The 25,870-nt window shown below is 52.6% G+C and overlaps 5 protein-coding genes and 1 non-coding gene across 6 annotated transcripts; 3 read left to right on the plus strand and 3 right to left on the minus strand.

Moving 5' to 3' along the window:
* The first annotated feature begins 1,125 nt into the window (after window positions 1-1,125).
* B0H65DRAFT_71907 (uncharacterized protein) lies at window positions 1,126-3,056 on the plus strand. Its single transcript, XM_062831322.1, has 3 exons — window positions 1,126-1,319; window positions 1,408-1,712; window positions 1,987-3,056. Exons 2-3 carry the CDS (start codon window positions 1,490-1,492, stop codon window positions 2,787-2,789), a joined length of 1,026 nt encoding a protein of 341 aa, XP_062687608.1. The 5' UTR covers window positions 1,126-1,319; window positions 1,408-1,489; the 3' UTR covers window positions 2,790-3,056.
* A 45-nt stretch (window positions 3,057-3,101) lies between these two features.
* B0H65DRAFT_71881 (Brix domain-containing protein) lies at window positions 3,102-4,748 on the minus strand. The gene is made up of 4 exons (XM_062831321.1): window positions 4,504-4,748; window positions 4,334-4,442; window positions 3,958-4,280; window positions 3,102-3,899 (listed from the first exon to the last, which is right to left on the minus strand). The coding sequence occupies exons 1-4, from the start codon at window positions 4,515-4,517 to the stop codon at window positions 3,323-3,325; spliced, it is 1,023 nt and encodes a 340-aa protein (XP_062687609.1). The 5' UTR covers window positions 4,518-4,748; the 3' UTR covers window positions 3,102-3,322.
* A 1,659-nt stretch (window positions 4,749-6,407) lies between these two features.
* B0H65DRAFT_t43 lies at window positions 6,408-6,481 on the minus strand. The gene has a single exon. It is a non-coding gene; the product is annotated as a tRNA-Asn (tRNA).
* A 4,332-nt stretch (window positions 6,482-10,813) lies between these two features.
* Window positions 10,814-15,614, plus strand: B0H65DRAFT_72003 (uncharacterized protein). Its single transcript, XM_062831323.1, has 2 exons — window positions 10,814-14,244; window positions 14,307-15,614. The coding sequence occupies exons 1-2, from the start codon at window positions 11,201-11,203 to the stop codon at window positions 15,529-15,531; spliced, it is 4,269 nt and encodes a 1,422-aa protein (XP_062687610.1). The 5' UTR covers window positions 10,814-11,200; the 3' UTR covers window positions 15,532-15,614.
* A 1,536-nt stretch (window positions 15,615-17,150) lies between these two features.
* On the minus strand, window positions 17,151-17,955 carry B0H65DRAFT_439380 (uncharacterized protein; the record flags this gene model as incomplete). The annotated part of the gene is made up of 2 exons (XM_062825412.1): window positions 17,151-17,212; window positions 17,604-17,955. The coding sequence occupies 2 exons, from the start codon at window positions 17,953-17,955 to the stop codon at window positions 17,151-17,153; spliced, it is 414 nt and encodes a 137-aa protein (XP_062687611.1).
* A 452-nt stretch (window positions 17,956-18,407) lies between these two features.
* B0H65DRAFT_417261 (putative SGS1 protein) lies at window positions 18,408-25,245 on the plus strand (the record flags this gene model as incomplete). The annotated part of the gene is made up of 3 exons (XM_062824080.1): window positions 18,408-21,959; window positions 22,050-23,480; window positions 23,551-25,245. The coding sequence occupies 3 exons, from the start codon at window positions 18,408-18,410 to the stop codon at window positions 25,243-25,245; spliced, it is 6,678 nt and encodes a 2,225-aa protein (XP_062687612.1).
* Window positions 25,246-25,870: the final 625 nt, after the last annotated feature.

Below are 25,870 nucleotides of genomic sequence, written 5' to 3' on the forward strand. Positions count from 1 at the left end.
GAAATCAAGTTTGCGAACGGAAAAAAAGAGACAGAAGGAAGCCCGTCAGGAAAGGTCATGATGAGTGGGCAAGAGATTTTTTATATCAAAATCAACATCCACGTCGGGTCCTCCGGAAAGAAAGTCGACGGGGGAGCCCCTCCGGCAACAAAGTGGACCCCGTTCCGACTCCGGAACACGGGCGGGGATCCCCGCACCGAGTACCGTTTACCGCGACAGTGGAGAATGCCGATATCCGGCCCACTTTTGCCGGTAGCAGTGGAGCCCGATGCACGTTAAGCGCGGGAGTCGGTGCCGGCCCACTTCCCGTCGAACATCACCTCCCCACAATCGCTTCCACAAGGACCACATTCCACTTCCAGACGTGTTCCAGTCGTCGATCCGTCCCGTTCCCGAACCCAAAAGTCTCTGGAAGTCTGGACACCAGGAGACGCTAATGAAGTCATTCCACTGAATGGCACGTGGACGTTCTGGATTCTGGGCCGTTGAATAGTACGTACTACGTATGTACACCGGTTCAATTCGATGTGATGCAGCTTGACGACTGGAGCCGGTCTTTTCTCTACGTTACCTATGGAAGATGTAAACCAGAAGCCGGAAAGGGGCTGGCTAGAGATATGAGAACCGGATGCGAAGCCATTGTTTCTCACCGGTTGCGTATCGAAGAAGATTGAAAGGGTGACATGGCATGACATGATAGGTAGGTAGGTATTGCCTGGTTCCTATCTAGACTTTTGATACCGAACCGTTCGGTCTACCTACTACATACCTACCCAGATACCGGACGGACACTCTTCTTTATCTCCTCACTATTAGCTCCGCGCGTTAGACAGTCTACTAATCTATACTATCACCAGCTATCACTGCGTTATCGTAAATTCGACATCTGTGGTTGATAAAAGGTGTTCAATATCAGGAAGTCCCGGTGAAAATCTCAAACACGACTACGGGTGTCGGTCGAACCCCTACGGGATGCGTTCATCCCGGCCGTTTGGTAAGGGTGTTTGCCACCACCCGTCCAGTCAACACGCTTTCCGGGACGGGGGAGCAACAAGGGGATAGATACAATGAGGATCGGAACAAGGAAAAATCTCTGTTCTTGTCTCTTGTCGGTTCGGGGACCATGAATTAGGAGGATGGAGGAGAAAGAAGCGGTGAAATACTTGATAACCATGGATGGCTAGGGCTAGGTAGGAAGGAAAGAAGACTTGTTTGTGTCGGTGTCGAGTGATACCATCCAATGTCTTTCTATATCTTCACAACTCTCTGTCGTTGACATTCATTCCTTCGCTTGTTGAGCATTGTTATTTCCATAAAGAGTGTGTGTATACCTATCCTCCCTGCAAAGCAGTACTCTACTCGAGTCAACTACTGGATCTGTCACAAGGGAATCCTTTCTGTCTGTAGTCACTCGAACATTAATCACTTCGCCGTTTCTTTCTATCAGTTTCGTCAACACCAACAAAACATTAGAGCCGAGTTGTCGACTATGACGGCATCGCCAGAAGAAAAGACCGACCAGGTCGTCAACTCGAGTGACGAAAGCACTCACACTCAGTTCCCTTGTCCGAAATATTCATGCTCTCAGCCAATAGAGCTATCACCACAGTCTTTTGCTTCGAGGGCTTGGGCATACCTGAATGAAGATGTCCGTCCGTCACACTTTGCTGAGCTACAGCTTGTCTTGTTGACGTTTTGTATTGGACTTCAAGGTACGTTTCTTTCATTCCTCCCCCCTTCTCTTTTATCCGCCTCTTCACCCTCATTCCCTTCCATTTTCCCTTTTTCTCTTTTATCCTTCCTTTCATTTGCCCTCTTTCCCCTGTGTTTCTCTCGACTTCACCAATCGTCCCTCATGTCACCATCACCATCCACCATCACCATCACCATCCACCATGACCATCCATCCTCCCATACCTACACTAGGTACCTCAGTCTGTTCCCCCATCCCATGCTAACTCCATAACAACAACAAAACAGACGCAGTCTCCTTCCCCGACTTCCACGCCTTCGCCTCCAACCAAACCGGCAACACCGTCTTCCTAATGCTCGCCATCGCCCTGCCCGAATTCAACCCCTCCATGTTCATCACCGCCAACATCGGCTGCTCGCTCGGCTTCTTTTTGGGGAGTGCCTGGCTCACCGGCCAACTCGGCCACATCATCGGCCCTCGTCGTCGATTATGGCTGTTAGTTACCAACGCCATCCAAACTTGTTTGGTGTTCATCGCTGCTGGGTTGCAGTTCTCGTCAAAGCATACCAACACGCCCGGCAAGGATTTGTTTGCTAGTGGGAGTTTTGAGGAAGGGGAGTGGGATGCGGTTACTGGTCCCCGCACACTCATCTGCATTGCCCTGCTGGCCAGTGCGGCGGGGAGTCAGGTGGTTTTGAGCAGGAGTCTGAACATGACGGAGATCACGACGGCGATGGCGACGGCGGCGTGGTTGGATTTGGTTATTGATAGGAACCTGTTTAGGGGACCGCTCAAGAAAAATACGGGGCGGAATAGACGGGTGGCGTTCCTGGCTGCGTTGGCGGTGGGGAGTCTTTGTGGTGCGTATATTTATAGGGAGGTGGGGAGCGCGGTGGCGGTTACCATCTCGGGGGGAGGGAAGGCGGTGGTGCTGGGGATGTTTTTGGTTGCGCCGGGGGACAAGGGGAAGAAGGAGGAGAGGGATGTGGAGAGGGGGGATGTTAATGAAAAGGAGGGTGCTGTTAAGGGGGATGAAGGGAGTGGGAGTGGGAGTGATGAGGAGGTGGAAAGGGGACGGGGGGTGGAGGCGGTTTAGGGGGCTGTTGAGAGAGTGGCTTGTCTTTGCTTTGGATCATGAGCGTTTGCATGTAGATGGATGATTGCGTGGAGTTTTGGCGTTGGGTTGGATACCTAGTTTCTTCACTTGAACTTGATCGATACCTGGCATTAATGAAAACGAGCTGTTAGCGAGTGGTGTTTTGCTAACTGCTACCATGCAGTGATCATATGTCAACAGAAACGAAAAGGCATACCTAGAATGTAAAATCACCGCCTGATGAACACCGACTCTGATACTAGGCTGACTGGTCGCTCCAATATCACCCAAATTGACGCTTCTGTCCGAGAAAAGTGAAGAGAATCACGGCAGTGTGAGCGTCACTACCCCGGCTGGTTCCTCCTGACTTGTTCTGATCTGACTTTGATTCATCTCCCAGTAGCAAATGATATATGACATAAGTAACAAACTCCCATAAACGCCTTGTCTTGGTGGATGATCGCAACAATTGTGAAAAGATTACACCTCCCTTCTTCATCCCCTCAACCCCTCATTCCCTACTCTCTCCTCACTTAAAACTCAACAGCATCCCTCGCCCTCTTCTTCCTCGGCCCCACGACCCTGTCACTGACAACCTTGACGCCCTCCAGCGGCACATCCGCATCATCAAAGTCCTCATCCACCACATCCCTGCTCCTCTTGAGACCCTTCATCTTCCTCGTCTGCAACTCGCTGAGATCCAGCTTGCCCATATGGATTCTACCAATCTTGTCACCGATGCTATCCATGCTGATATTCTTCTTGGTGCGCTCCTCGGTGGTCTTGGGCTTGCGCATCGCCTCCTTGAGCATGTCGGCGTCGGGCTGCTGGAGACGACCAAGACGGAAGTCCATGCGGGGACCGTGCTCTTCGACTTCGACTCTGGGGAGCTTCTGGCCGGAACGCTTGGTGCGGATCAGGTAGGCGCGCAGGTGGAGGGTGGGTTTTGTTGAGGGGTCCGACGGGTCGGCGGAGGAAGTGGGCTCGTCGGCGGAAACGACGATGCAGTACTGAAGACCCTCGACGTCGATCTTGTCGGAGGGATCGCCGCGGAAGAAGTCGATGAGCATGGATTTGGCGGTGGTGAAGGCGTTGGCGACGGGGGATTCGCTGGGGAGATTGTTAGCTAACATTCACTCCTCCTTTTGTCATGAAACCGGGGACATACAAAGCAGTACCGGCGAACACCATCAAAGGCTTGGTGCCAACGGGAACCTTCTTGGTCTTGAACTGGGCGATGCTGCGGAAGGTCTCGGGGTCGAGGTAGAACTCGAGCATGTCGAGCATCTTGTAGTCGAAGGTGCGGCAGAAGGTGATGGTGTGGGGGCGCTTCTTGCTGCTGGAGCCGAAGAGAATGAGCGAGGTGTCGTTCTTCTCGGAGAAGAAGGTCAGGGAGCTGGCGTCCTCGAACGGGTGGACGGGGTTCTTCTTGTGGAAGCGCTTGGCGTGGGTTTGGCGCAGGGAGTAGAGATCTTGCATGGCATCTTGGGTCTGCAGACTGTGTTAGAGGCTATTGTGTATAGGAGGGTATGGAGACGACATACGACTTGGCTGCAGGTGGTGCCGCGAAGGAAGAGGGCGGTCTTGGGGTTCTCTTGGACCTTGGGGGCACGCTTCTCGAGCGCCCTCTTGGAACGGGCTGTCCGCGGCTTGCTGTGATGGGGGGAGGACTGTCAGCTATCATTCTGCGTATTGTGATGATCGATTGACGTACACTTGGCGGAGCATTTTGGAGGTATGATTATGCGATAACGGTAGTGGGTGAATTGGGTAGGTATCGCAAGGTGGTGATGGACAATGGAGGGAGTGGTGTGGACTGGGGACTGTTCGCGGGCGGATTCTCTCCTTCACCTGCAAACCGTCGTGATAGTCGAGCAAAGAAATTCCAGAACGGCGCTTATCGATAAGGGAGCTTGAGGTCAAAATTTTGTGGGGCGGGTGGGGTCAAGGTTGTCCACTCTAGTCCGCTCGTCCACTGGGTGCTGGCTTTCCCCTGCCTGTCGTTCAGGGGTTCCGTTCACTGTTTCCATTTACCAGAAACATTTCCTGTCATCTCATCACAGTTGGTCATGGAGCCAACCTCGAGCTGCTTTCCATGAGTATCAATAGTTGAGACGGTCTGAGCTGGCAAAGAGACATCACATCCCCGCCCGACTGCCGAGTCGACAACATTACAAAACTCTGGCATCACATTCACAATATCTCAAACCTTGGGAATACTCGGAATACACCAAGCCGACATCTTAGAGGACAAGTTATTCACACTACTTGTATGGTTGGTCTTGTTCTGCTCTAGTTCGAAACAACATTTCTCGAGTATAGCTTCCGGCGAATATCATCAATGCTTTCCTCATCCTACCACACTGGTTCTGTCTTTATCTGACACCGAGCAGAGCGGCTCCCAGCTGAGTTATACAGTCCAATACTGGTTTGTTTGTTGGCTCGAGACCTCTGGTCAACCTTCCTAGGCGTTTATATGTCTAATTGATCTTTGGGACAATTCGGGATAGATCTCGTCCAGTATACCAGGAGTACCAAGCTAACAAACAAACCAGCATTAGATTGTATGAAGCAGTAGAGACAACCTTACCTTAAAGGCCCAATACTAGCCCTGCCGTACTTGTATGTTCTACTATTATTTTCTCCCAGCGTTATCAGTTTTGGCTTAACCATGTGGTGGTCTTCACCCTCCCGTCTCAACAACTAACCCCGAATCCTCTGCATCTCGTCCAACCTATTGAGCAGCCCCCTTTTTTATTTACATAAAAACTGCCCCTACCCATACGACCTCCGAACCGCACATTCTTGTGCTCCTCCCTCCTGCCAGGCTGAAACCGTTGTACATGGTCGAGCTTTGGCACCTCTCGGCTCCGCCAAAGCCATCGGGAAGCTGCTTTCAACGGTTTGAAGAGGGCGATTGCATTCTCGTCAAGCCATTGTGCAGCAAGCTGTCCGAGGCCGATGATCGTTCGAGTGTTTGGAGAGTTCGGAAACTCGGGCATAAGGACAAGGCAAAAGTTCTCTTCGATAAAAGTTCCACGCAGCTTCCCGCGACCGAGAAGGCATTGGGATGCAAGGCGCAAACTGCTGTAACTCGTGAACTTCCTCCGGATCTGCGTAGGCGTAAGCATGCTCCCGTGAGGTATGGTGGGAGAGGGAGGTTTGGACCGGGTTGTTCCGTGCAGGCGCTCGGGGACAGACTGGATGGTGAGTGGCTAGTTAGAGTAAACTGATAATCAGTTGTGAGGTTGATGGGAAGGAGTCATGAGGAAGGGAGGTTATCGATGATCATGCCATCATGATACCGTCCTAAAAAGGTTTTGGTGGCCCACTGTTGTGGTTTTTGTTTTTTTCAAATGGTGTCAAGAAAGTGATGGCAAAAGCATTTTGGTCGCTTGGCGATGGGGCTTTGTTCATGGACAAAAACATCAACTCTCGGGATTGAGTGTTTGCCCAGCAATAATGCCAGAGACCTGTCACGCCTATCCCTTCACCCAACACAACACCATGACATTTCTCTACAGATTGAACCTTCGAAAAGAAAAAAGTTCATCATCGGTGTTATGAAAAGAAACACAAAAAGTGACAAAACGCAGAAAGTCAAAAAGAGAATTTGATCTCCCTCGGTAAGGATCGAACTTACAGCCTCCAGATTAACAGTCTGACGCGCTAGCCAATTGCGCCACGAGGGATATCCAGATGTTGTTGTAAGTGCGTCCAAATCTTTAGCTTATATACACAACTCAAAGAGTGTGCACCTTTTTAACATTTTGCGCCTCCTCCTTTTTTGGAGGATCATTCTTTTTGTGCCTCATGTCTTTCTTCTCGATGTGTTCATTGGGATAGTGGATGTCATGTCATGATTGATGAAGATGTATTGCACTTCAGAGGGTTAGGGTCCTTCTTCCACTTCTTGTACCACTCGTTCCCCCCTCCCCAATACCTACCTCCGTCCTCCTTGTGCATCAGTGGTGCCAGTTCGTGCCAGTGTACGGAATCCCGAATGCTGTGACATCCAACTTTGTCTCACCTCTCGTTCCATTTTCCTCGGAAGAAATTTTTTTTTTTTTCCTCTTGCGCTCCTGCTCGTGCTTTGACCCTGTTGGACGATGATTGGGTTTAGCTATCTTGCTCTTTCTTTGTCTTCCACTTAACTGGGTGCCAACCGAGTTGCTGACACTGACTGGTCTCACCACTTTGCTTCTCTCTTGTCTCTCTCTGTGAGCTGTGAGCCTGTGAGCCTGTGCCGTGGGCGGCCGCGTATCTCACCAAAGGAAAGAGGATTTTGGTTGGGAAGACATACATGTTCAGCTCCATTCGAAAGAAGCACTGCATAGCGGTGCTAGTATAAATGTGCTGAGAAGCAACTCGATGCTGCTATCACCGAACTACTCATGTATGTCCCGTTGACTATTCAGGGAGACGTATAGAATCCACGGGTATGTGTAAACCCGGTATGGACTACATGTTGGCATTGGCACACCGGAAAAGCCATCTTTACCACGTTCTCGCTGATAGACGTGGGGGTTACATCCCAACCTCTTCTCCAACAGCATTCTCACTGGTCACAGTCTTTGAAAATCCGATACCGAGTGGAAGATCTTTCATCGTAAGTTTTCTCCCCACGTTTTTGGACGTATCTGTTTGGTTTCTTGCTATCCGGCACTAGTGTAGCAATAATGGACTTCCCGAATGTCTCGGGTTCCAAGCTGCATCGCGCTGCCCGTGTCGTTAGTCGTCACATACAACTCACATGTGTGTGTGTGTGTGTGTGGCATCCCTGGACATTGGCCGTACATATCCTGGTTTTGGCCGTATAAAAACAGCCTTGAGAGTGAGGAGACAGATCTGTGGACGCAATCGCGCGGCTCGTTGTAAATGTCTGCTGAACTCTCTAGTCAAGAACCAACGGGAAACAAGCTGAAGACGGCATTGAACCAACCGACCGACCGATGATCTCAACAAGAGGCCATCAAGCCGCATTTCCTTCCTGCACGCTTTTTGCATTTTCTGCCGTGCTCTCAGAACTTCAGCTAACAGTTCCGGTTGTACGACAGCTGAGACTGCCAGACCGCTGAGGCCGAGTAGTAGTGACTACTTTAGGCCAGACCGCGTGGCCTGGAGATGGCCTGGTTGTAAGTATCCCCAAGTAGGTACCTATCCCCAAGTTACAATGAGGCGGCATTGCCTTCGGGTGAAGAAGATGTGTGGCGCTGTGATTGTGCAGTTTGTAAGTCCTAGGCTCAATCTCTGCCGCAGAAAGTGGCTTGCATGGAAATTGAAAAGACGCCTTCGAGGAGGCTACCCGGTCAGGTCGGCACATTGTATGTGATGGAAGGCTACAGCGAATAATCAAGTGGAAGGCGTATCGCGGTCTTCGGCATGAGGCACTTCCCAAATTCCCAAGACCCAAGTGCCGGCCGACCTCCAAGGAGACCTTTTTCAAGCGCATAACCTGACCGCTTTTCCCAAGTTTAAAGCAGTGGATATGTTTCAGACGAGTTAGACAACACAGCACGGGCGAGCGGCGACTGCTTCGGCAAGCGAAGGGGTAGCCTGTGAATATCCTTTTTTTCTCTTGGATATCGGAGTTTTGTGGTCCTTTGGATTCCTGGAAAAGAGAAGTTCGAGTACACGTGGTTTATCGTCGCACCTAGACTCGCTCGAGTGGTGCCGGATCACCGTTACCCGGGCTTTAGGAGGTTTCCGGTCGGTTACCCTTTACTGCTTTTTCCCTGTGTTGTGTTGTGTTACGGATCCCTCTCTCGTGTTAGGTTGTGCACCACAGACCTAGGGAACCCATGAAGAAGCTAGAGAAGCGCTGTTGGTCAGAGATATAGTGAACCCGCTCGACCGACGAAGCGAACCGTTGTGTTTCTGTCAGAAGGTTTTTTTTTTTTTTTTTTGATAGCGCCGTCCCGTAGATTCGTAAGCGAACAGATCATTGCAGCGGTGGTCTGAAGGAGCCTTGGGAGCCAACTAGGGATGAGGGAAAGGGCCCGTGCTGTCGGAATCGGAAATCGTTAGTTTGGTGTTGTTGAGGCCAAGTGAAAAGAGCGGGTCTCTTGAGTCCTTCTGTGTCTGTTCATCCTCCTTTTGATGAAGAACTGTGACTTTGTAGGGATTTGTTGCCAGCCTGCCCCCTGACCGGTGTTGATGACGTAGTTGATAATTTTAGCGGTTACTAGCGGGGCGCATCATATCATATCATCCGTGATCCTTCTGGAAGACTTTGCATCGATCCAGGACAGCGTTTCGATAGTCGACAAGCAAAGAGGGTTTTATCGTTGGCGGATGGGGTGAAGATGGGCAGATGGGAAAGAGCCAGAGATGTATATTCCCCATATCAGGATGTGCATTTCCATTGTCGATTCCTATCCAAGGGGAGCCTCGGTTGTCCTGGGGTGTGGTGCCCGTGGTGGGTGTGTTCTCTTCCAGATCGACGATCGAGAGTCGTTGACTTCGTTCCACTTTGACAGAAAAGTTACAAAGCTCGCTGTTTCCAGGAACCCGTTTTGAAGCCGATAAATGCAACTCAAGACCGGACTGTTCGCTCCGTATCGCACTTCACCCACTTCGGAGGAACGCGCTAGATCCGGACAGCCCTTTTTCATGTAGGCAACATCAAAAGAAAGAAAAAGAATTGGAAGAGAAAAATCTGTCCATCAACACATTGACAGCGCCCGGTGTTCTTGATCCGAAAGTTGGCTCTTCAGGTAATATCCACGCCTTGGCGGCCACCCCCAAAGTAGATTAGACCCCCGAGCCCCCAAGAGCGGCCCATCGCCTCCGGTGTCCATCTTGAAGCGGTCTTAGCACATGATGGGATCCACGCTTCAGCATGCTTTTACGGGTATTTTTACGCTGAGGAGATGCAAGAAAAAGCGAGGTGCAGCCCACTGTAGCCTCACCTCACATCTCGTGGGTTGTGGTGGTGTCTCTTCACATTGACTTCAGCTGGCGTGGTCAAAATGATGGTGTCGCTAAAATGTCGCCGAGAGTGGCGAACCCATGTCCAAAATGGGGACTCCGTACTATGTATAAGTACGCGGTAGTTTATATTTACCTGGTGCTTGGAAAATCATTGCTCATCTCGACAGTTTTGGGATAGGGGAGGTCTGGGCAGATGAACCATTGATCCTGCATCTGCACAGAGCCCGATGAGAGGACCCGACACTTTGATAGTTCGTCCGAATATCGCATTCCCGGCGTCATAGCAACGGTCAGACTCAACTCTTTGAAGGCATCAAGTTGGCCGTGCCTGCCTGTTGTCAAGCTGTGCAGTTGGATGACAGGGAAAGCGCCGCCAAATTGTACTTGTAGACGAATGCAGTCCCCACTGCGGGAGCGCGAGTCGTGTTGATTGGGCCCGCCGAGCTTGTTGAATTGGAGAATGGGCAAGAATGGGGCTCGTAAAAGAGACCTGAATTGGGAAGAGCGAGTGGACGGGAAGTGCAAGAGTCCGCTGCTGTTGCCGGCTCCTCCTCCTTCCTCTCCATGCCTCTGCTCCAGTCTCAATCTCGATTCGTTGTGTGTTTTCTCTTCGTCTTCGTTTCGTTCTTGCCTCACTGACAGTCGCAGACAGACAGTTGAAGCTGACGGAGAGTGTTTGACTTTTTTCTCTTCATTTCCCTAATTCTCTTCTTGTACATACACCCGACTTTCGTTGTTAGCACTCTCAGCTCCTGATCACCTCATTTCGGGAGATTATCGCATTGCCCTGTCACTCCGTTATACAGATCGCTACCAACTGCTGTTATAGAACAAGGAGAGAGAGACGACCCCACCTCTCACTTCGACACAGACACTCTCTCTCACAAGAGAAGCTACCAAAGAGTGAACAGTCGATAGGTACAACGGTACCTCCGGAAAATCAAGTCTCAGGTCCCCGCCCACCCACTATACAACCTGGTACCTTCTCTGCCCCTGGATTACTGTGGTACACCATCCACTGCCAATCATCAGCCATACCGCCCACACCTCTTACAACCACTATACTCTCTGCCGGCCAGAGACAGCTTCTCAAAACCCGAACCCGACCGTTACTATAACGAACCATATCGCCTTGTGATAATACAATGTTCTAAGAAAACAAGGCTGCCAGCATAGCTGCAGTTCAGACGGGCCTTTTCCCTGATTGCTCGACTGCGACTACTATAGCTGCCAGGTTCCGGCAGAGGCGGCACCCAGTTCTCTAAAGGAAGACACTCTAACCATCCCCCTGTTACCTCTACCTACCTGGTCCAAGTTCCAATCTCGAGGTCCCCCGTCTCGTCTGGCTGCTGGCTCTGTGCTGCTTCCAAGGTTGCTGCTTGCTGCATTTTACATCCGTCAGTTCACAGCGCCACCGCAGATTACCTATCCTCATCAATATCACCATCAAGTATACGGTACCCACGCCGCCGGCCCGTATGGATATCGCGAGAACGGTACAAGGCAGCAGGGCCACCAAGTCGCCCACTAGTCCAACAGATACCCATACCCACAGGCTGTCCACCCTCTTTACCTCCGGCCGCTGCAACTCTCTTCCCAGTCGCATCGATTTTCTCAACTCTCCCACCAGTCCCACCAGTCCCATCTCCCCCACGAGCGTTCCCCCGACCCTCCCCGACCTCAATGTTCCTCTTACACTAGACCTTGCTGCAGAGCTTGGACGGTCTTTTAGCATTGGCTCCAAGATTGAGCCCTTGCGTGGTGTGGCCCCGAAGGAAACAGTCGTTACAATCAAGGACACAGAGCCAGAGACACCGTCCGCTATTGCGCCCGTTGCGAGCACAACCGAGCCGACCACAGCGAAGACGACCACGACCACGACCACGACCACGACCACGACCACAACCTCGACGACCCCAATCATCCCCCCCAAGTCGCCAGCGCGAGAACCTCTTCCTCGGAGGAAATCAATGATTCATCGTCCGCGCTCATGGATGCCTGGTTCGGCCACGACTGTGATCTATGACGCCAAGGAGACCGCCGAGGACCGTCGCACCAGAAAATTGTCGAAACCGAATCATGCTGGCGGGGCGCAGGAGGCTGCGCAGGAGTCAACAAAGGAATTGCAGAGACCCAAGACGGCCAATGTAGAATCCTCTGCCGATTATGCGAAGCGCTCGTGGATTTCGACTTCGAGGTCTCCGGAACCACCCACAAAAAAGCTCGAAAAACAATCGCCGGCGGAGGGACACAGTGAAGGCCGGGGACGCAGGACGTCCAGAGGATTGCTCGGGCTTCCACTTGGCAGTAAGAGGGATAAGTCTGCCGGGGGTGTTAGTGGGAGCGCCACAGGGGCAGGTGGTGACGCAGATGCCAACCGGCCACAAGAAAGTAGCCGGAGCCGAGCTCTACAGCGGGCAAGCACCATTGTGGCTCGGATGAAACCGCGACCCCAAAGTGTCTTTTTCAAAAGCTCGTCATCCACCTCGGCATCAGCTTCATCTGTCAACAGCTCCAAATCAAGTGACATTGACAGCAACGCGTCCTCCGGCATTGACACCACTGCCTCTACCACCACAAAATTGTTGCAAGCAAAGGATGTCAAACACAATGTTTTCAGCAGCAACAGCGACGCCCCATCAACAACCAGGAATTCGTCTTTGGACACTATTATTACAGCAGCTACCTCCGAAAACGCATCCCAGTCAACCGCAGACACGAGCATCACCATGCCACACCCTTCGTCGGGCGACCCGCTATGGTCGACCTTCCGAACGCTCGACAGCGAGTTTTCAAAATTCGTGGCCAAGAATTCGACCCCCATGCGAATGAATGTAATACGAACGACGCTTGTACCTTTCCTCCGCAGCACGTCACACCACCCATCCAACTCGAACACAAAGCAGCTCTCCCCTGAAGACTTTGACCGCCGAGCAACAATATTGAACAAATGGTGGAACGGCCTTTTGGACATGTTGGATGCTGGGCAGTCCAGGCTGGAAAGAAATGCTTTCGCCGTGTCCATGGGCACCGGCTCCGCGATGCCCCCTCCTCCCTCGTTGGGCACTAACCTACAACCCGTGGCAGGTGTTGACAGGCCGATGTTACTCGAAACCATCACCATTATCATGATGCGCCCAGAGTGGAGGTCATGCACCAGCTCTTTCCAGCCGCTATCACAACGTTCGCCAGAGGAGCGTGTTCGCGCCCGATCGTCGACACAGTCCACCGCAGACGAAACCGAGTTGGCCGCCATTGACTTTGTCGCCCAATCCGCTGAGCATAATGTCCGGACCATGTTCGTCAACAGCCTTACCAGGCAGATGGCTCTCGTGGTAGACAAGATGTCACTACGACATGCGCCTCTTAGCTTGGTCAACTGGAGCGGCAAGGCATGCGCCTATGCCTTTTTCTTCGTTCCTGGGATAGCGGACGTTCTCGTGCGTCTTTGGCAATTGAATAGCGATCTTCTGCGCCGGACCTCTGACGAGCTTGGGCTTCCAAGGAGGAGTAAAGGCGAGAGTGAGGATATTGTGGCGCTCTTCCCACCACATCTTGGGAAGTTGGGTTGGACTTCGATCAAGACATTGGGCAACAAGTTGCGCCTGGCAGCGAAGCTACCCCTAAACCAAGCCAAGATTGCCTGGCACGGTCCCTGGGTCTCCAGATGGCGAGGAGGCGATACCGACTTGTTCTACGTTTTCTGCAAGTACTATCACATCCTTTCTGCCGACTTCATGCCGGAAGGCCTTCCTCTAGTTGAGAAGGCACGTGCCCCAGCGTTTGTCCTGGTGCATGCTCAGCTTCTCTCGACTTTGGATGGCGCGATTCACCGTCAGGCCTCTATGGACGCATTGCTAGGACCACCGATCGCTGATAGTCTCCACGGCACCGACGCCACCATGACCGGCGCTACTGGACTCTCGCTACCTAGCAATGTCTTGAAGGGGATGGACGAGAACAGACTTGTTGCCTTGCTGAAGGACATGTTATCAGAGAAGTCTGTGGTCGGATCCGAGATCAGGCATAATTTTGCCGAGTCATTCATGGCCGTTATGGTCGCCGCGACCAAGAGGACTTCAAGATATGAGCATGCCGCTTGCTTCATGCTCTGCGACTTCCTCCAGGAGGCGCTTACGGCGCTTAGCACATACCAGGACAACCAGAACAACAGCGTCGCCACCTCGCCTATCCAGGAGTCGATGCCCATCTCCGCCTTCGATACCCCTAGTTCGCTCGTTAACTACATTGACTGGCCCTTCTGGTTCGAGGTCGGCAAGATGATCATGGATTCCAACAATACTATGTCCGAGATTCGCATCATCTCATTCATCTACTCAGTGTGGGATGCTATCGTTGCTGATCCGGCACGTAAGGAAAGGCTATGCTGTGAGTGGTTGTTGACGGAGGAGACGTTTGAGAGGTTCTTCAATCATTGGTGTCCCATGGTTCGCGCCTACTACATGCGTCTGCTGTGTTGGCGTATCTGTAGGGACACTGGAAGTGTTAATGAGTTGGATAAGTGAGTTTCCCCGCCTCCCCTTTCGTGACTGTCTTTGTACTAGTCTGCTAACCATCGCATAGCAAAATCTTCCTGCTTGTTGCACAGCGATTGAGAACTGTCTGGTCGCATTACCTCTGGATGTGGCAGACTGCTGAAGCTGAGGGTCGTATGCCCCCTTCAACAGCGCCGTGTCTTCCAACGCCCGGCAAGCGATTCTTGATCATCCGAAGCGAAGTTCAGCCGGCGCAAACGCCCTTGTACCTTGGTTTCGACTCCTTCACCAGCTCCTTCCCAGGAATGGATGGCGTCTCCGACTACCAGTTCACCAATAATGATAACAGGTCGAGCATGAGGGTCGAAGAGACTTCCAAGAAGAGATGGTCTCTCCTGGGCAAGGTTCTCTCCTTTACCGCTTCGCAGGCCCACCTACCTAATGGCGCCACAAACGGTAAGCGGACATGGGATGAAGAACTCGAGCAAGCTAGGCGCGAAACGGCTGCGGCCGCTGCAGCTCGGGCTGGCCCTCCTCCGCCTCCGAAGCAGAACTCCTCAATGAACGCCAAGCCGTCATCCGACTCGGCTTCATCAACCGGATCCGCCCCTGTCTATGATGCGGCCACCTTTGTGTTCCGGTTCGCTCTCACATGGCAGGGCACCGTCGGTCCCCAGCGCGACATGATCCTGTACCGACCTCGCCTTCCAGCTCCCGCTCAGTCCAGGGTTCTCACCCGCGCCATCGTCTCCTCCGATGGATCTCCCAACCGCGAGATCTACAGCAGCCCCGGCTCGCACCTCATCAAGCCCGGTCTCCCACCCGTCACCCGTACCTACAGCGGACAATCAGAAACAGGCCTAATCAACCACGTCCGCAACGCTCGTCCTCTCTCCATCGAAGCCTCCCCACCTCCCCCAGAAAGAAACCCAAACCGCCGCCGCTCAACAAGCATCAACCTCGCAATCCACAACGGTGTTGGCGAGTCTGATGATGAAGGCCCGCTAGTCAAGACTCGCTCTGCTGCAAGCATGCAAGACGGCAGTCCTTTTGCACGCGCACGTTCTCCTCCTCCTACTGGGTTCGACAGCGAAGTCAACCGTTTGAACCTCGCCGTCCGCGCTCAGAAGCCCGTAGGGATCTATGCCTCGGGCGCGGTGTATTCTGGCAGAGCGCTGGCGGAGTGGAGTCTGGTGGTGAGCGAGTGCAATAGCTTTGTGGATCGGAGGAGGGATGAGGGTGTTTTGGGGCTGAGGGATGTGGAGGTGCCGAACTTGGGGGTAGAGGGGATGGGGTTGAAGAGAGGGGGGTAAGAAGCCCCCGACACAGACGCCGTAATGGCTGTAGCGAGCATGCGGTGGAAAAGCTGGCTGGAAGGAAGCCGGAATGACTTTGGAATGACATTTCTCTCTGGATTTTGGATTTGTCGGTTGTTGAGATACCCTCCCCTTTTATCCCTTTTAACGTTCATTTTCAACAATGGCGGCACACCTCTTTGGACGAGCATTGCCTGGCATGGCATGGGGTTTGCCTGCATCATCATCATCATTATCACCATCATCTATTACCATCATATACCCACCCACCCTGTCTGTCACTACAACGTCAACATATTTCCTTATCACCCAACAAGCAACAAAACTGGCGTTTACGGTCGAGTTACATATCTCCTTGATCACCTAATTCGCTTCATCATCATACTTGGACGCTTGCTTCGATCTTCTTTCATCTTGCTGCATAGATCACACAAAAACTTCACCCATCTTTACATACTTGTTCATATACACACGGCTGGGTTTCACGCCACACCGTCCGGGATTTTTTGCGATATATACAAACACATAACACATATCTCGTAGCTTCTCATTCTGTTCATAGTTCTCGCACGGCGCAGGGCTGGCTCCTTTTGCTTTTGGCTTCTCGGTTGAAACTTGGCAAGTTTGTGGGTTTTTGTTCATCCTGTTCTTAGAGAGGGGTTGAGATCGGCTACGTCCGTCCATAGCTTGATGCGCTTCCGAGGAAGCAGCAGTATTGTTTATTGGTGATCACCAAGTTTGGGGATTAATTGAACATGTTTCACACTTCAAATCAATAGTAGGGTAGTAAGGGCGGCATGGTGATAACTTTGGTTCTGGGAGAAGGTGCTTGGTAGTATGGCATTGTGATGCCCCTGGATTGGGTGCGGTGATCATAGGTGGTCATGGAAGGAAAAGTAATGGTGGTAATATACTTGTTGAACACATTTGAGCGTCAACTCAGCGAAGAGATTTGTGTGTGCTATATAATTATATGCCGTGGTATTTATATAGGACGAAAGTTTCTATGGTTACACAAGATCTTGTACAATTAACGGCTATCTTGTATAGTTATCGGCCTCGTCTAATTCTTACCGGCAAATATACTTGGATTCTCACACCTCTACTTTCAACTTCCTCCTTTTCCCATCTTTCCATTCCATTCATTTTCCTCCACCATACCACCTTCACCAAACTTATTTCTACAAGGAATCCTCATTCAATATATTACCGATATACTTGCAAGTACGCATGCCTAAATCGCAATATCTTCATTGCCTCCATTCGCTGCCCCAACTCTCAGACCGGAGATATTTACATTACCACAATCTAATTTCCCCATCCTTCCTTTATTTTCCGCAAATCCCCATCCTCCATCCTTTTATCCCAATGAATTCTCAAAATGACTCCTCCCTCAATCCCGCCTTTTCGCCGCCAGTTACGCGTGGGCCAAATATCGGATTGCATTGCGTTACGAGCGGAGACGGTGAGCGCCTGCGGAGGGGCGAGGGTCCGTTCCGCGGTCGGATAGTCAGGTCTGGATCACCTCCGAGCCGGGAATGAAGGGGAGGTGAGAGATGGGTGATGGAGGAGACGTGGAGGGGGAGCTAATTGAAGGTGAGATTGGTTCTATGCTTTCACAACTTCACCATCTTGGGAGAAACCTTGTTTTGGCGAGACCTTCTTCGGCGACGAGTACCTGTATACTGCGGATATATTCACTCGGCGACTTCAAACTGACCTGGGCGGGACGAGGTATGTGATATACGGGGGAGTCAGTACTTTCATTAGCAGCAGCGACCTAGCTGCCGAAGACTAATAGGCAGACAAGACACAGCAAGCAAGAGAACAACCTCGACCACCGAGAATATTAACATGTTGGCAACCGAGCTCACGATCTAAAAAACCTACCATCTTTTTCGACAGCAACGATTGGCAGGCTTGGTTCCGTCTGACTTTGTTCTTCGTTTGGAGAGAAACCTTGCCCTGGCCTTGATATCATCGGTCACCAGCACAACGCAGGCCCCTGCGAATTCAAACGACCTGGAGACGGGAGCTTTGCGACTAGGTAAGTTTGAGATATCTTTTACTTTGCGACTTCTCGACGGTAATAGCAACAGCGGCAACAGCCAGAGCAGCAACAGCAACAGCCAAGGCAGCAGCAACAACAGAAGTAGCAGCCGTAACAACATTCACCCATATCCTGCCCAATTCTTCGATAAACCCAAGTCCAAATCGAAGCCGCTCAGCCCACCGAAACATCAATCTTTCCTCCCAATCCATCAGCCGCGCGCAAGCTGCTTCAAGGCGAGGCATCTGCTGTGTAATCCCTTCTTGACGCGAACTTCCGCGTCCGCGACCATTCCCAGTCCAAGTCCACATCAAAGTCCTGGTGCCCTGGAGAGCTTTGCGACCACGAACAACGACGGACAGGGACAACATTGGCAAAAGTAAAAGCAAAGCTCTGATAGAGCCATCGTTCCCAAGGTCTCCAAGGCCAACGAAAGCCAGCTCAAGCGCTGTTGTCAACAGCCCAGTCCCTCAACGGGTGAAGGACGAATCGACTGCGGATGGACGATATTGGTCAAGGCGCAGCTGCTTGGAGATCGAAATCGTTCCACCTCTTCGCCATCTCCTACAAGACGACAAGAGAAGCAGAGAGAAAGAAATAGTTTCTTTGATCTCGACGTGTTGTTGCAATCGCCAATTATCAAATTCACTTGCTTTACCACTGCACTAACACTTACACGCAGCAAGTTAAGTGCGTCACTAACAGTGGGTAGGTGCTTTGGCATATGCAGATAAGAGTTTCCCTGCCGAAACCTGCACTAACCTAGACAGCGCAAGCACCTGACGGCGCGTTTCGTGTGGGGGGTGTGTGTTTTTGTCGCGCCATGGCGGAACGGGAAGGAAGCTCCTGTACGAGTTCGAATACCCCACCGCCGCAGCAGAACACGTCTGACACGCGATCCAATCAGTTGTCGTCGTCGTTGACGTCCTCTGGAAGTAGCAGTAGCAGTAGCTCCCGGTCGTTGTTGACCTCCACGTCCACTTCTGCGACTTCCTCGGCCCAAGCCCCAGTGCCTTCCACTTTTAGTTCGTCGCTGTCGTCGTGGGTGCCGCAATCCTTGAAAGTTCTTTACCATTTCACTGCCGGCTCAGTTGCTGCCTCGGTCGCGAGCGGTGGTGAACCTACAGTGCTAAATCCCAATGCGTCCGGCGGCGTGCTCGGCCGGTTGCTTACAAGTTCGACAGCGCAATCCACGCTCATGACGCGCAACAATTTGGGGGAGCAAGTTTCTTGGTTAAAGAGATCGGGAAATACTATTGCCATTCCTCAGGGGCCTGTATATCCTGCTGCGACGAGTGCCACAACAACCGCGATCGAGGACGATTTGTTATATCCCACTCCGGCTGTCACCAACCCAAGTCTTGGAGGAGGAGGAGGAAGAGGAGGAGGAGGACCTTCACAGCAAAGAACCTTTGCGCCAGTGTCAGTCCAACAACCACTGGGACCACCACCACCACCACAACAACAACAACCAACTCCAAACCCAACCTTAACCTCAACTCATGCGACTTCGAGATACACGAACTCCACACTTGGAACAAACACATCCTCGACAAATGACGCCCGACCCGCTACACGCCAACAGATTGCCCCGGAGGTAGCATCGACGGATCAGGATACAGTTGGAGTTGGAGGAATGGCGAAGCTCTCGGTCAAGAATAACCTGCCACGGCCGCACTTGGTCTCCTTGTCGTCGACGGGGTCAGGGTCGGGATCTAGGTCAGCTTCCGCTAAGCATGGAAGTACCAGTTCCAGTACCTTTGATCAACAACAACAGAAGCGCCAGCGGTCGCAATCAGAAGCACAACAACAACAGCAGCAGCAACAGCAGCAGCAACAGCAACAACAACACCAACAAGCACGGCAACATGTACATACTACATATGCACAAAGACCCCAACCAACACCCCAACAACGGCCACCCCAAAACCTACTCACACCTGCTTCAACCACCGGCGCCAGCGTCGGCCCGCTCCAACGCGCATACTCGGCTTCGTTAGCTTCTCGACAGTCCCCCTCGACCAATTTGATCCGTCCAAAGGCCGACTCTCCAGCTCCCCATGCTCTACATCTCAAGAACAAGAAAAACCTCCGGCATCCCGCGCCCACGCCCGACAGTCCTCTCGTGGACGACGACATATTCTCCGACGCCGTTGATCTTACCGAAGAACTCGATCATGACGACAGCAGGTATGACCACGATCGCAACGACAAAGACAAAGACCAGCACACCGACAACGGCAACACAGTCGCTTCGAGTTCGCTAATAGGGTTTGGCGATGACAAGTTACTATGGCGCGAGGACTTTGCTGAAAGAGCGGATCCCGTGGATGAAAGAGATGGGAGCAGGCCTCGCCAGGTCAAAAAGCGGAAGATATCAAATGACTATAACATGAAGGATGAGGATGTCTCGCTCTTTGACGACGATGATGAGGAGGATGAGTTTATGGATATTAATAAATTGGTTGAGGGCGATCGGGAAAGTACGCCAAGGCCGAAGGCTACATCGCGGTCTGTGTCGACAAGGCTGCCGCCAACGGTAGCGCTGCAAAGGGGTCGGTCTCCTAAGAGGAGGGAGGCTTCGTTTGAGAAGCGCACGACCACCAAAAACCAGCAGGCTGAAAGGGATGACGAGCCGTCGTTTCTCTCGAGTCCGGATGTCGACAACTCCCGCAAGCGAAAGTCATCTGGATCTCCGAAAGGTCTGAGGACGCCAAGACCGCAGCCGAAGCAGACGGAAGAAGTCCCAGGAACGACCACCGCCAAAAAGCCAAGGCGCAGTGAAGTTATGGACTCGGAGGATGAGGCCTTCACTCCTCTTTCTGCTGGGTCGCTGCCTAGGAGTGCCGAGTCTTTCAAAAGCGGTGGGACCACCACACGTGAATTGGGTTTGGACGAAGACACGGTTATGGACACGCCTAGTCGGCCGCCTGTCGAGTCTACTCTGCCAACTCTAGAGTCTGTGGAAAGTCGACCACCACCGCCGTCCATGGATCTTCCATCACGGAAACCGCTGGAGCCGTTGAACACGCCGCGCAATCAGTTGCTTGAGTCGGTGGAAAGGCCAACACAGCAGCCGTCGGTTGGACCAAGTTTCACTGCGCCGAGTACTATCGGACAGAGTTTTGCGCAAAGCAGTACACTCGCTGAAAGCTCTCTGCCGCCATCAATGCCGCCACCAAGTGAAGACCCCCTCAACACAAGGGAGAACAGCAACTTTGAGGAGTTTGATTACAAGCTTCACAAACCCCTTCTGAAACTTTTCGTTGACAGGCCCACCATCTTGGAAAGAGAACTGAGCGCCGTTAACAACGAGCTTCAGGAGAACATGGTCAAGCTGCGGGACTGCCTGCGACTGCCCAGGGAAGAAAGAGACAGGGCACGCGAAGAGGTGAAGAAGGAGAAGGAAATGCTCAAGCGACGAGATATCGCGCTCAAAGCCCTTCAAGAAGAGCACAAGTCGTACGTCAAGAAAAGACAAGAGCAAGAATCCATCAACGATGAAATTGTTCGCGCTTATGCGGAAGAAGACGAGGCTTACGAAGAGCAGCTGATGGCCCAGGTGGACAAGTTGAATGATGAGGTTGAGGCTATCGAGAGGAGTCTGACGAGGAATATCGTTGCGGCTGGGATTACGGAGAGGAGTTTTAACCTCAAGGAGGAGGAGGAGGAGAGGAAGCCGATCATCATCGCGACTCCGACGCCTTCGAGGAGAACTGAGGCCCCGGTTCTGCCGACGACGGAATACCATAATTCTCAGCAGGTCATATTGCAGACTCAACATCCTGCAGTGCAGCAGGCTGCTCACCGGATGCCACCACCTCCGACGCCGAGTTTTCAAACAGCGCGCCAGACACCGGCCTCGTATCAGAGCAGACCGACTAATACCTCCTTTCCTGATATCTCGGCGGAAGAAGCAATGATGTTCGACGAAGAAGACCCCTTCATGGAACAGCATGCCCCACCTTCTGCTCCCTTCCAGGCAACCCTTCCTCAGCGCAACAGCCCGTTCAAAACTGCACCATCCAAGCCCGTCCACGGCCACGATTACTTCGACGACGAGGACGACGACGCCGACCTCCTGGCAGCAGTGGACAGCGTCGAGACTTATACTTCCACGGCCACCACCAACAATCAGTTACGATCACGCTCGGTGATGTCGACATCCACGGCGACCACGATCAAACCGAGGAAACGGAACGAAAATGCCAATGCCAAGAAGGCCAAGTCGCTGCAGGCAAAGCTGTCGATGCCGCCCGAAAAGATGAAGTATGCATGGTCCAATGATGTGCGGAAGGCGTTGAAGGATAGGTTTCGGATGTCGGGGTTCAGGGAGAATCAGTTGGAGGCTATTAATGCTACTTTGGGGGGGAAGGTGAGTTTTCTCTGCCCCATGTCTCGTCGAATTGGAAAAAGAATTGCCTTGGGAAGGAGGGAAGGAGAGAATATCGCTGACTAGAAACAGGACGCCTTTGTGTTGATGCCGACTGGCGGTGGCAAGTCTCTGTGCTATCAGTTGCCGGCTGTAGTCAAGAGTGGGAGGACTCGCGGTATCACTGTCGTGATCTCCCCCCTGCTAAGTCTGATGCTGGATCAAGTCAACCATTTGGCAAATTTGATGATCCAAGCTTACGCCTTCAACGGAGACATGAATTTAGAAAAGCGCCGAATGGTGTTTCAAAAGCTCGATGCTGAGCATCCTGAGCATGAAATCCAACTGCTTTATGTCACCCCGGAAATGGTAAGCAAGAACCAGCAGTTCGTCAACAAGATGAGGGACCTCTACCAGAGGAACAAACTGGCCAGAATCGTTATCGACGAGGCTCACTGCGTCAGTCAATGGGGCCATGACTTCCGACCTGACTACAAAGCTATAGGAGAGTTTCGTAAAAGGTTTCCCGGAGTCCCGGTCATGGCATTGACGGCTACGGCAACACAAAACGTGATCTTGGATGTCAAGCATAACCTGGCAATGGAGAACTGCCAGACTTTCTCCCAGAGCTTTAATCGCCCGAACCTTTACTATGAGGTCAGGGTGAAGGAGCAGAATCTGATTGGTCGAATTGCCGAGTTGATTCGGGAGAAGTATGACGGCCAAACGGGTATCATCTACACTTTATCAAGAAAGAGTGCGGAGAACATCGCCAAAAACCTCCAGGAGAAACACCGCATCAAAGCCAAGCACTACCATGCCTCCATCACCACCGACGAAAAGATTAAGGTCCAACACGAATGGCAAAGCGGCGAAGTCAAAGTCGTTGTAGCCACCATCGCCTTCGGCATGGGCATCGACAAGCCCGACGTCCGCTTCGTCATCCACCAGCACATCCCCAAGTCTCTCGAAGGCTACTACCAAGAAACCGGCCGCGCCGGCCGCGACGGCAAGCCATCCGACTGCTACCTCTACTTCGCCTACGGCGACATTCAATCTCTTCGCCGCATGATCGCCGACGGCGAGGGCGACTATGCCCAAAAGGAGCGTCAGCTAGAGATGCTTAACCGCGTGGTCAACTACTGCGAATCGCAGCACACGTGCCGGCGCGTCGAAGTGCTCCAGTACTTCGGCGAGCCGTTTGACCGCCGTGATTGCAAAGAAGGATGCGACAATTGCCGGTTGGGGCGCATCTCGAAGTCGACGGAGATGAGGGATTTTACGGAAATCGCCTTCGCTGCGATCGAGGTGGTGAAGAGCCAGCAGCCCATCACGCTGGGTAAGTTGTGCGATATCCTGATGGGCAAGAAGAAGAACGAGCATGGTGGCGTGTGCCACTTTGGTATCGCCAAGGGGAGCACGCAGAGGGAGCTGCAGAGGATCGTGCTGCAGCTGAATTTCCACAAGGCTCTGGGCGAGGATAATATTATGAATGGGGCGGGGATGCCTATTACTTACTATGTTGTGAGTCCTGCCCGGGTTGCCGCTTTCTTACTTACATCTTTGCTTTGCTAACACTGCGTGCTGCTTGCAGGCCGGCCCTGAAGCTGGTGCTTACCTTTACAACGGCAAGCGGTTGAAACTGCCAGTTCCCTCGAACAAGTCCGTCGAACCACCGTCTCGGCTTAAGCAGCGGAGCCGTCGTGTCGACAAGGACATGGATGAGCCTGAACTTCCTACCTTCCAACGACCGCCAACATCAACAAATGTCTCTTCACCCGTTCGAGCCACCAAGAAACGGAATTCCGGAAAGGTTTTACCGACCCTCATCGCCGACTACGAAGAGCCCAGCTCCGACGGTCCACACGGTCCTCTCCACGCCAACGGCTACGAGCGTGACAACTTCGTCGTATCCGATAACGTTGAACCTGACGAGGAAGAAGAAGCCTTTGAGCCCGTCCGCCCTTCCCGACGTGGTCCAGCCTCCCGAGCTACCCGCCCCCAACACCGCCAAACCACCCTTTACGACACCCTCTCCCACACCCAACAATCCCAAACCCTCTCCCAACACCTCGCCACCTTGGGTCCCCCCATCGACGCCCGAACGATGCAAAACCCCCGCTTCGCTCAGCTGGACGAAGTCCACCAATATATTGTCGATGCCTTCGTGGAAGAAGCCAAGATCTTCGAGGAGGACTTCCGCAACAAGAATCACATGCGCAAGCCCATCTTCACTGAGATCCAGTATAGAGAAATGGCGATCCGATGGACGCGCACGCTGGACCAGATGCGTGCGATTCCAGATATCAATCAGGATAAGGTGGATCGGTACGGGGCCAAGTTCATCCCGCTTGTGGAGCGGTTTTGGGGGAATTATCGGGATATGATGGGGGGCGGGTATGATAATCCTTGTGTGGCTGATGGTGCCGAAGATCAGGGGACAGGGAGGGGGAAGACAAGTGGGAAAGGGGGGAATAAAAAGGGAGGAGGAAAAGAGGTGGTGGATTTGATTAGTAGTGATGAGGATGAACCTCAACCTCGTGCACCACCACCATCACGGAATCCGGGGCGGGGAGGAGCCACAGGACGGGGACAAGCAGCGGCCGCCCAAACTGCACGAGGACAACAAACCCAAGATAAAGGAAGAGCAGTAAACCGCCGCGGCGAACCCATCGAAGAACCAGCAGAAGAAGAAGATTACGGCCTAAGCGACCTCGACGACGCCGTCGATCCCGACGCCACCACCGCCTCCGAAAACTCTGACGATGACGAAGAAGATGATGACGAAGACTTGGAATCCTCCCGCTACTTCTCCGGCTCAACAGGTCCTCCAGTCTCCAAAGCCGTGCAAGACGCTAGGCTGAGGGAGCAGTTATCTATGTACACCTCCGGCGGCAGCTCCTCTAAAGGTAGCTACGGCTCAGGTCGTGCATCGGGATCAAGTTCGAAAGCGTCGGGGTCGGGGTGGAAAGGGGGAGCAGGTGGTGGGAAGAAATACTATAGGAAAAAGAGGGCGAGTTCTTCGGTTGCTGGTGCGGGGGGTGGGGTGACGAAGAGGAAGGCTAGTGGAAGTGGGACGAAGACGACGAGGAAGAGAGGTGCGTCGACTGCACCGAAGACAACGAGAGGGGGAGGAGCTGGGTCTAGGGGAGGTGGTGCTGGAGGAGGAGGAGGAGGAGCAGGGAAAAGGGGAGGAGGTGCTGGAGGAGGGGGAGGAGGAGGAGGAGGAGGAGGAGGAGGAGGAGGAGGGTTTGGTGGGATGGGAGGGATAAGTGTTATGCCTCATTAGCATTTATCGCATTTATCGACGGTATGTTATGGGGAAGGCATCAGCAGCATTGAGTTTTATCATTCGTGGAGTTTTTTCGTCGTGGAGTTTAGGTCTGGACAGTTAAAAGGAGAAGTCGAAAGGAGAAGTCGAAAGGATACGGCAGTCAAGCAGTCGGTGGACTTGCGAAAAGAAGGCATGTAATACCCACTACAATTCCTCCGGTCGTCCCTCCGCTGGCCAGAGAGGCTACGGCAATTCCAGCATTCGTGCCGCCGACGCAGGCGAGAACGAGGATGAGGGCGAAGAGTACCACGACGCCGACAGCGGCGCCAACCAGGGAAATGCCTAAAATCTGTAGATAGTCTCCTGCAGAGGCAAAGAAGGTACACACAGGGGAGGTTTCGGGAGTCCCACGAGAATCTAGAGACGATTGTCATCAACTCGCTAGATAGTCTTATAGATCGTCTCCACCGCCCAATCTGCCGTTCAAAACGTCCAACACCCTGACCACGCGCTCTCCACCCTTCGCCTGCCTGCCCGCCTCCCAGGCCGAGCTGGCCAACTACGGTGCGTCCCTACACAGCGCCAAGGGCCAGATCTGGGTTCGATCCAAGCACAACGCCAAGAAAGAAATCTACTGCCT

This window comes from Neurospora tetraspora (assembly GCF_033439725.1).
Source record: "Neurospora tetraspora strain CBS 560.94 chromosome Unknown B0H65scaffold_1, whole genome shotgun sequence".
NCBI lineage: Eukaryota > Fungi > Ascomycota > Sordariomycetes > Sordariales > Sordariaceae > Neurospora > Neurospora tetraspora.